Source organism: Fusarium subglutinans (assembly GCF_013396075.1).
Source record: "Fusarium subglutinans strain NRRL 66333 chromosome Unknown NRRL66333_c0000148, whole genome shotgun sequence".
NCBI classification, from domain to species: Eukaryota; Fungi; Ascomycota; class Sordariomycetes; order Hypocreales; family Nectriaceae; genus Fusarium; species Fusarium subglutinans.
Window position 1 is genome coordinate 88,174 of NW_023502211.1, and position 10,905 is coordinate 99,078.

The 10,905-nt window shown below is 48.6% G+C and overlaps 2 protein-coding genes across 2 annotated transcripts; both read right to left on the bottom strand.

Moving 5' to 3' along the window:
- Nucleotides 1–104: 104 nt before the first annotated feature.
- On the bottom strand, nucleotides 105–1,472 carry FSUBG_9520 (uncharacterized protein; the record flags this gene model as incomplete). Its single annotated transcript, XM_036688043.1, has 1 exon — nucleotides 105–1,472. One exon carries the CDS (start codon nucleotides 1,470–1,472, stop codon nucleotides 105–107), a length of 1,368 nt encoding a protein of 455 aa, XP_036535007.1.
- A 2,721-nt stretch (nucleotides 1,473–4,193) lies between these two features.
- Nucleotides 4,194–4,738, bottom strand: FSUBG_9521 (transcription initiation factor TFIID subunit 13; the record flags this gene model as incomplete). The annotated part of the gene is made up of 2 exons (XM_036688044.1): nucleotides 4,194–4,624; nucleotides 4,678–4,738. The coding sequence occupies 2 exons, from the start codon at nucleotides 4,736–4,738 to the stop codon at nucleotides 4,194–4,196; spliced, it is 492 nt and encodes a 163-aa protein (XP_036535008.1).
- Between the last annotated feature and the right edge of the window lie 6,167 nt (nucleotides 4,739–10,905).

Sequence of the window (10,905 nt, forward strand, 5' to 3'; positions counted from 1 at the left end):
TCGAAATAGAGTGTGGCGCTTGTTGAGGTGCAATGGTCCAACGTTAACATTTCAGACAGTCTAAGCCAAGCATGCATACAAATATTCAAACGACTTTTTAACTCCTATCTCGAAAGCCTCAGTTCCTCGGCCGCCCCTGAATCCGGCACAAGCATTGGGGAACCCTCCATCTCACCCTCCAAATTCCCGTGTCTCTCAACATCATCCAAGGGCTGTTTTGCAGCTGGTGATTTCTTGAGCATGACGACACCAATAGCGCTTCCTAGGATAAGAGTACATCCCGCACCACTGATAAAGTCCATTCTGTGTCCAAAAACCCATCGATCAAAGCTCGCGGCGAAAAGCATGTGTGTGTAAACCATGGAATTAGCACGGTTTGACTTGTCGGCCCCGAGGCCTGCCGTGAGGAGATACTGCATGATGAAACCCATAACACCCAGGGGAAGCAGCAGTGCCCATTGCTTGACTGTAGTTGGGGTAACCCATCGCAAACCTGGCTGCTGAATATCGAGGATGGGGGCAAAGATGAGCATGGATAGAGCGATAAAAGTCGAGATGATACCGAAGTAGTTGACCGAGATGAGAGGATGTGCTCGTTTCCCGATGGTTCGGAGGGTCGTAAAGGCGCCAGCTGCTCCTAGAACACCCAGAAGGGCTATACCAACAGCTATCAAGCGTTCTTCAGGGGTGGCTTCATGGTCAATACCTGGTATACCACTAGCTTCGGGCGGTTCGGTAGTCGAGTTGTCACCATCAGAGCTCGAGAATAGTGAGGCCGGTCGAGCAATCAGTACAACACCTAGAAGAGCAACCAACGTGGCAAGTTGCTCGATTCTAGTAAAGGGCTCACGAAGAGCAAACCAGCAGATAAAGCCTGCAACACCAGGAGCCAAGAATGTGATAACAGTAGCATCAGCGAGTGAGATATACATCATCGAATACCAAACGCCAAAAATACCCCAGAAACCGCTTGCTCCTCGCAACCACAGCAGCCATCGAATCTCTTTCTTTCCAAAGGGAAAGTCGGGGGTTTTATTCCACCACATATAAGTCGAGCAAAACAGTGCTGTGATAGAGTGTCTCATCAGTAGGGCCTGAACGGGATGCATGCCGTCGCCTTCGAGTTCGACCAAACGAGCACTGAGATTCATCAGTGCCCCGAAGAATTGGGATAGAGCAACGTAGGCAGCGGGCTTATTCTTCATCCAGAACTGCCTCCATTTCGACGGTGGCGTTTCGGCTGGTAAATCGATTCCTTGCTGTGAGAATTGCCTTAGAGGTATTGGTGAGGGGCATGGAGATGGACTCGATGACATTCGGCGGAAGTCATCAAAACTCGAACTATCGACTTTTGAAGACAAGAGGTTTGGCGATGACGAAGGTGGTAACAGATGCTGATGTGATTCATCGGTATCCCCAGGCAACAATTTGCTCTGAGGAACCTCCTCATACGGCGGGGGAGTTGGATTCATAGTGTAGGATAGTAACAAGCTATTTCTAGTCCATGAGGTTGTCACGATCAGTCAACGACGAGATACGGCACAGTAAGAAGAAATAGCAGAGTCACAGTTGAGAAGCGAATAGAAATGGTTTGTTACAAATAGGTACAGTATCTGCTTGGGTAGGGAAAAAGCTCCGGATCGACGACTCTTTGAGCGTCAACCATTGATAACCAACCACCCCGCAGCCCAAACCCACCGATCATGGATCCTCTATTGCTCTCTTCTCTCACATTAACCAACCGATGAGCCAACAAGAGCAAGTATCTCGCAGTGGGGGTGGAGTGCACTAATACCTAGACCCTGGTAGGCAGTTAACTCTTCAAGACCCCTGATGACGAAATGGGAGCCTCTTGTTTGGACGAGCACCCGTTAGTTCTGTGAGAACCCTTTTATTTGGTTCATCATCAGTGATAATAAAGAGCAAAACCGGCAGAATTGCTAGGGCACGCGAGCAGAAAGAAAAAGAGATTTGCGTGGCGAGGGCCTCAAAAGTCAGCGAGTGGGCGCTTAGAAGATGCTGATGTGACTTTGGCCACCACTTGCATCGTCTTGGCTCTGCAACTAGAAAAACTGCGCCCTATCTCGCCCCGATTTCGGTATCGGTTAAGTCGGCCGAGGATGAAGATGTGAGGTTAGGTTAGGTCAGGTCCAGTTGAAACGGACAGGACGGTTAGAAGTGATGATGGGTCCGGGAATAATATCGCATTTATTTCCGCTATTAATTGTTGAAGGATACATAGGTAAACTCTGCCTCGATTATTGACAACATTTCGTTATCCACCCGGTTACAATCATCTTCTGGCCCCAGACAAATTGGCTGTGATGTCTGGTAGTTCTAGCATACCTAGATAAGGATGAAACTTGCCTTGCTACCCACCTTGGTCAATAGTTAGGTAGCCATCTAATCCTCCCGAGATTCTAGTCGCCCTCAACAAGAATATACAAATGGTAGATAATTCAGCATACGCAGGGCTCAACCATCATATTTGAGGCTGTTTGATATGCACGAAATGAGTCATGACCGCAATTGACAGGACGATTACGGCCGTTACAAAGGCTAGCCAACTATTTCAACAGTAGAGTCATCCAGTGTTATTACAAGAGTGGAGATATAGGGCGGTAAGTTCTCATTACATTTCCGAACATAAAATTAGCATGTAAAGTTCGAGAAGAGGCTTGTCGTGCTTTTGAGGCCTTGGGCCAACTTGTCGCTTCAGTTACAGGTTCTGAGCCGCAGCCGTGTTTTCGACGAACGGTGCTCGCGAACTATAGCTGGTTTGAACATTGTGAAGGCAGCAAGTTCCAGCTTCATCAGACATATCACATATTCTTGACCACGTCTCTTGGACTAAGTGAATCAAGAGTTCAATCAGTAACTACATGTTTCGGGTGCTCCAACTCATCTCGCTATAGTGCCGTCACCTCCATCATCCCCATCCCTTCTTGGTTTCATCTACGACTTTACTTGGTGACATCTAGATTTGTATTCCGTAAGTACACTGCCATGTAGTTCCACGCAGTGATATATATCACTGTCTCAAAAGTCAATCTGCGACTTTCGGCTTATGGAGAGAAAGACTACCTAGGTAGGCATAAGTGAATTATGCAGAGTCTGCACTCTACACTGCTGGTGGGTGCCTTGCACATATGGAGTTCATGCCGAGTTAGAATGTCTGTGGAATTTAGAAGCCTAACATGACCCCATACTGAGTTAACTATGAGGCCATGGACCGCTGAATACCTGTAGGCCTTCAATATACCTAGGTAGGTATTCGCCCCATTGGATGTATCACTTACAAGCCAGTCAGCAGACCCCTTCATACTATTTATACCTCTATTTCCCATCAATTTCTCCTCGGGATGGAGTCTTTGACTTATCAGACGTCCCTTGCCCGCTGTCACTGCATTTCAGATTCTGGTTCGTTCGTTGAATCTTCGTGAGTGGTCCCAAACAGCATCACACTTCAGACTCGCAACCAAGACATCTCTACTATCAAGCCCTGATTTGGTTGGTCTCGTGGAGGATGCCAGTGATATTGATCTTGAAAGCAGCACCGAGCTGGTGCCCTTGAATGCCCACATATAAGTATCGTCTATCAGATTATTTAAATATACGACACCACAACTGTGACACATGCAATGGCTCTTGAGGCTACTGTGACCCCGCTAAAGGTGTAATTCTCCCACACGATCGCCGGTTTTTAGTATCAGCTTTTCATGGTAAGGACGTAGGTCCCCCGGTGATAAATCAGTACGCATATAAGGTATAGTGTTCTCTAAGCTCGAAAGGATCTATAGTTTCCCTGAATCGTATTTAAGATCCAGTTATTCGTTTATACATGCCAGTGGATATCACAACGGATAAACACCTCGATTTGGATCGGCAGTTACTCGTCTGAGGGTTGGACGTGAAATAGTCGATCAAAACCTCAATATTTAGTGTCTATAGACTCTGAGCTATTAAGATCCCAGAAGGCTTCGACTGTTCCAATGCAACCCACCCAACAGCATGGGATTCCTCTGATTTATTAGGAATGTCTCTTCGCTTGGTCCCTGACTGTAACTCCAACCCAATCCACAATAGTATGCTCTGAACGCCTTCCCAACCCATAACAATATCTCTGTTGAACGCCAAAATAGAATCAGGTGGTAGAACGCCAATCGTAGCAGCCCGGTTCTACTCGATTTCTTTCAACGCTTCTTACCCAACGCGTCGAGCTCCGCTTCAGCATCATCGTCAGCTTCACCCAACTCCTCCTCGACCCTTGATGTCGCGGCTCCCACTGCTCCTCCAGTCCTTGTGTCGGATTTTTCTCGCTTCTTCTCTTCGTCCGCAGCATCCTTCATGATCTCGTCCTCGCCATCGCGCAGGATCTCACGAGCCTTCTTGATCTCCTTTTGCTTCTCGAATACCTCTTGAACTTTGCCTAGGAACGCGGGATTCTTACGGAACGCGAACTCAAAGTCTTCGTATTTGATCTTTTGGCGGCCTGAGTAATTGGCTGCTCGTGTCGCCTCGAAGGCGATGGACTGCATGAAATCGGTGAGGATTTCGTCGAGTACCCGCACGGTTTCTGGGAGCGGGTTTTGAACGTCGCCGTGTGCGTAGAGTAGCTGTGCCACTTCTATAGGATCAGCAAACGAGGATCTTGAGAGCGATCGGGACAAGACGTACACTCTGCATGGCTAAAGTTCATCTTGCCGACATTCTTGCCGGCACGCGCTCGAGGCTCCATGATGAATGTGGTTACTTGCGCCTAACGCGCTTGAAGCATGTAATGAACAAAAAAGGAATAGAGATCTGGCTCGAGAGATAAAAGGTTTATTAAGATCGCTTCTGAAAATCGAGGTCAGGCAGCCTCGCGATAGACATGTAGTTGAAAATACCAGAAAGATTCATGTGCTCAGCCCAGCGCAGCCTTGCAACAGCTGGAGGCTCAATCTGGGGGGTGGGTGTTTAGTTAGTGGGGTCCGTAGCTCTGTGGGGGTTATTTCCAGGTACGTCACCCCTTGGCTTCCATGGAAACACGTCGCGGCTCCGGCGAATCTTTACCCCTAAGCACAGCTTATCGCATGTGAGAAGGCAACGTTGAGCTCAACACCAAAGTCTACGAACGAGATATACGATCTCAGTACCTCTTCATCATAGTAATCACTGTATCGAGGCGTCAAGATGGTATGCGCCGGGCTCTTTAACGGTGAATCAACACACTAACAATCAGTCTAGTCCGCCCTCTTCAACTTCCAATCTCTCCTTCTCGTCCTCCTGCTGCTTATATGCACGAGCGCATACGTTCACCACTTTACACCTGGCATCATGGATCGGAATAAGAACGGGTACGAAATGCGACTCACGCCGTTACCGTGGAGATGGGGCTGACAACACTAGGTTCATGGGCATCTTCTGGAAATGCGCGAGGATAGGAGAAAGACTGAGTCCATACATAAGTATATGTTGTGTCCTCATGGCTGTACGTTATACTGCTCCATATGATTCTGAAAGCGCTGACCAAGTTCAGGTTTCCATCCTCCTCAACTAAGCACACTACCACTAATGCCACGTTTGTTTGTTTTTAAAGATATCACGACTGGTTAGGAGTTGGATCGGAAGAGGTGACAACCAGGTGGGAGTGTCGGCGCCGTTTACCAAGTATACTCAACCTCATATCACGATTATGAAATAATTTCCCCGTTTCTCTTTCGCAAAATATACCCTGAGAGAATCTTTGAGAAATCCGGTCCCGGTATATGCTTGCGTCACACCACACGTCTGAGGCTTATCACACAGACAGCTAATCTCTGAAACACGGGAGGAAACTTTGATTCAAGTACCTGAGGCGTTTAGTCAGATCTCCTAAGGAGAGCATTGCAGGAAGTATCACAAAAGTGACACGAAATGTGGTGAGGGTATCTGGAAAGGTTTGCAACTCGACAAGTGCCTTTGTTGCCACATAACCTCTACTCTCAAATTATGCACGGCCCAAATTGTTGGCCAGCGGCTTGATGAATCTCAGATATCATAAACGCTATTACCATAGGCATGGCAATACGATCATATTAGAGGACACGGACGGTATTGGTATTAAAGGAAACAGACCAATTTCGTCTTTGTGTCTTTTCTTTGGTGGGCTGTGGTGTCATACTAGGAACTCAAGTGGTTGGTCTTACACTGTTACACAAAAATAACGACAAAAGAAACCAAGCCCATGTACCAGTCCTAGCCAGTGTAATGGGACAGAAAGGAAAGCGAGAGGGGGGGGGAAAGCCACAGGCTGTTCATTCCATCTGGATGTTGATTAAGGATGTCACATCGGCAGTGACGATAGTTGCAACATACATACCACACTGAGCCGCTGTTTTCATATTTGGTCAAGCTGGCTAGTGCTGCTGGCCAAGCTGGCTAACCATTGCTCTAGACCATTCAATAAAAAGCAAACCTGTATGTGATTGGCGTAGAAAAAGAAAAGAGAGGTAGCAATGTGAATCCGGGGTTGGATAAGGATAAGCTTTCAGTGTCAGATTGTTGATGTATAGTAATATTTGGCCAAGGGCCAATTTTGTTGGGATTTCCTCAGATATGGGAATTGTTGTTCTCAGGGTGAGGAGCAATATGCTCACTGCACATTGGACTGGTATGTTATGTTGAAATAACAAAGATGCACAGCCCTAAGACACAGGTAATGAGATGTTTTGTACCATCCTGCCATCCTACGACGCCTTGACACACACACTTGCAGCTTGCAGGGTTGAGGATCGCCATCAATGATCAAGACAGGCCTGCTCGTAGTCAGTCATTAGCAACGCCCAACGCCGTCATATGCCTGCGACAGAGGCGTAACTCTTGCATGAATACGATTGCACACTACCTAAGCACGGTCGTACCCATCCATACACGACCTAGACATCCTAGACATCCCGCATAACAAAGGGAATCAGTAAGTGGTGTGCTGACCGACCGAGTATCAATAACTCCCTCCCATACCAAACCATGCCATTCCGAAATGCGGCCTTCCGCCGCTCCTTGTCCGCGAGGCTTGGCCTTAGGGTTAATAATACCACCACTATCGCCGTGCCGTGGATCTGCTCCGGCCCCGAGCTTCTAGCCCCGAACTCGGCCTGAAGCTTGAGGTTGTCCCCCCAGTCTGACTCGCTGCAACACCACCTATTCAATTCGTAAAATGAGCTGTAGTTCGGCTGTGAGGTGAAACCACCACATCGCCTTCGCAATGAAACTCAAGTCTTGAAAGCTAGGCGCCTTCAAGTATAGGCCTAGGAGGCCAACTACAGAAAAAGGGGGACAGGGCACACATACATACATATACGAAACGAGCTGACGGGGATAATAAGGGAAGAGTCAACGGAAAGGACGCTTGATGTGGTTGGCGTATACAATTAACCATTTGGATGCACGCAGACACCGCGTATGCAAGGCGAAGTTAGATGATTCGAGAGGGTGATAAGACATTTACCGGGAGGGAGGGAGAGCTTCTTCTTCTTCTCTTCAAGCAGGGACAGGTGCCGCGACAAGGTGGCGACATGTCCCTGACTTAAACCCATCCCATCGTTTTTGGTCTCATCGCCCTGCATCCATCCCTCACTGCCTGACTGCATCTCTTGAGCATCGCGGGCTAGGGAACCAACGTTAGCCAACATACCTGCTGGCTTGAGAGTGCGAACACACCCAGCCAAGAATCAATGAGTCGCTGGCTTCAGAGTTAGTTAGTAGGCGGAGAGTTCTTTGCCTTGCATAGCACTATTGATTGCCTATCCCGCTTCGCCAGGTCTGGTTCTCAGTATGTACGTAGGTGGCCAACAATTTTGGGTTTCGCTAGACCCGTAACAACCAGGAAAGAAACAAACAACAAACAACCTTTTTGTGAAGTATATTTGTAGTGTATGGTCATTTTTCTTTCACTGCGACCATCAACTCCCAGTACTTGAAAAGCCGTCTCAATCTCTTCCACTTCCATCGAATTACTTACTTCAGATATGTTGTAATTCGCCGATGCCCAGACGGGAGGAAACCTTTCCTGCTCTTTTGCTGGGGGTTATACTGATTGCATCCTCGCCATGTCCGATATGGTGGTTTCCGGCCGGGGCTGGGCTGGGCTGACGGAACGGGACACCAGGATGCCGCCGCATGGACAAAATGAGCTGAACAAGGGATTGAGGCGAAGCAGCTGATGGGCCTTAGTCAGAAATTCGAATGCTGTGTTTCCTCTGTGGAATAAATAGAGTTGCACACACGAAGAGCATTCCAATAAGAGACGGCATCTCCGATTCAAGTTTGGCGCGAAATGCCATGGTTTAGATTTCAGATTAGCGACGTGGAAATGAAGAGAACATTGCTGTTACATTGGTGGTGCAACTGGCTGGTGATGCAGGCCTCGAACTTTTTCAGTCGGCTGATTCGGAAAACCTCATTGATGAACCTGCCGCCCAGTGGGCAATATGTGGTATGCGGAAAATGAAACTTGCGATCAAGTCAGCCACGAATTGTTGCACCAGAGCCTGAATCCGAATGTCACAGCACCTATTGCTACGGCGGTGAAAGAATCCCATCCATTTTCATGGCTTTGCAGTAACCTTGGGCAGAGCAGCATTGCGGCCAAGTTTTGGGCTGTACTTCAGATATAGGTGCATTGATGCGTTGGCCACTTCGTGTCCTGGCGGATGGTGATGTGGTTCCACACCGATGATGTTTTGGCTGTTGTTCTTGCCATAAATGATGGACCCTTTTCTGCTTGTTGTCAATCCTGACTCATAGAGAAATTTCAATACCCTGGCAGTGTGGGCAAACGGGAGCCCAAGCCCGAGACTCTGGGCCTCAGTTTACAAGAGACCATGACGTTGAACAATAATCAGGGCTTGCACACAATTCTGATGAGAAATGAACCGATGTCCAAGTCTGAGCTGATGCACGCTTCGTGGTTACCCTTGTCAGACAAGGACTCGACGAGGGTCCGTCCTCAAGATCCTCCTACCAAACACACCACAACGACACCACAACCATCCGACGCTCCTGGGCTTCCAGGGCTGTACGCGTGGAGAGCTTGATAGGCGCTGGGACTTGACTAGATGATCGAAGCGTGGTTTAACCCTGATAACCTGTCTGCCCTGGATATTGTTCACCAGTCCGTTCGCTATTACTCAAGGTCCCAACAATATGATTGTAAACATCCACCAATCCAGGTCAATGAAGCGGATTATTCAATGCTGCCGAGGCTGCGGTGCACCGTTCATATTACGAGGGTTCGCACATGGAACATGTCTGTACATCGAAGAGATAGATCAGATTAGTCCGTACTAGAAGGGCAGTACCACCAGGCTGGGATGCACTAGAGATAATACTGGCCAATTGGCGAGACCGAGATTGGTGAAATGCCTTTGCCATGAAGCTGGCACTTTTCGCACCGAGGAAGGCTGTGGCCGTACAACCTCATATTGAGCGCCTCGGCGAACTTTGCGTTTTTATCTGTTATGTGAGACTACCTGACTTGCGTTGCAATTTCACAGCGGTCTGTGTCGACCCAGCTCACCGCCCGGACCCTCCTATGCCCGTCATCATGATAGAACAGAACATGTGCTATGCTTCACTCTTCTCGTAACACTGCTGCAGCGACGTCGTGCTGCCCGTGGCGAGGCGCAATCATGCAGTGAAGCCAGAAGGATCCTGACGGAGACCCAGAAGACACGGCATTTTTGGTGGTGGCGATTGGCGGCATAACCGCATACCGTCTGCGTAAAAAGATTCTGTCTGGTCGAGGTTGACTGCCGTCACAAATCCAAACACTGCCACAGGTTCCATGATTTTACTTTCATCAGTCAACATTGGGATTGCTTTGTTGGCGAACATGGTAATCAATGGGACATCTGGGCCAGCCTGAGCTGCAGATTGATTCGTAGCGGCCGAAGCTGGGGCGGCTCATTAGTCGTGCCCGACCTCGAACTCCGCTGTAATATGCACGCTTCTGGTCCGTTTCTAGATCAGCGGCGGCGGTGGATGGATCTTTATGTGGCCCGCCCAAGAGCGTGCTAGTGCGATGACGATGACGGATGGTCCCTGGCGTGGAGCCCGTGAGCCCTTGTGCCGTCCCTTTTTGGAGTTGTTCCAGGCGTGAGCAGTGTTGAGTGCTACTGTAGGCAAGGCAATCCATTGGTCCCGAATGACCATTCCCCCCTGGAATCGATGGACGAATCGGCGGGCCAAGTTTGGCTATCCCTGACCTGTTTGGGTCGAATGTTCCTGGGACTCGATCCGTCTTCGGCAAGTGGAAGTCTGACCCTGCTTTGTTTATTTTTGTTGATGCTGGGTTTCCCTGAGTCTTTGATATTATACACATGGGCTTTGATTGTAAGTTTGATCACGATATTGAGACTGTGATTTGCCTTGCAGCAAGTGGTATGAAAGGCGGAAAGTATCCGCATATCAAAGGGGCCTCCCTGTTTGAGGCTTGGGTGTAGGTACTTACTTGACCTTACCTTCCAAACTTACATGTCGCCCTGCAAGTGGAAGGAGCCGTTATCCCTCCAAACCTGTCGCACACACACACACACACACCTCTCATCAGCCAAACTTCCACTATCGGTCATCCATCCCAACCCATCGCATGCTATCTCCATCTTCATCTCCATCTCCTCCCGCGGATCCCATGAATGACATCCATGGCGAATCCACTTGCTCCATCTGATGGAAGGATCACGCACTGTGCCTAGAAGCGTATCTTCACCTCTCGGATGAGTCTGTGGGGCCATCATACGTCGCTACGCTACGTTATACAGTGATTACCGTGGATTTGCAGCGCTTCTCATCATGGCGATGGACTATATCGGCAAAGACTTTCATATCTTGCAGTGGGAGCGACAAGCATTGTACACACTGTACAGAACAGAGCAAATTTCT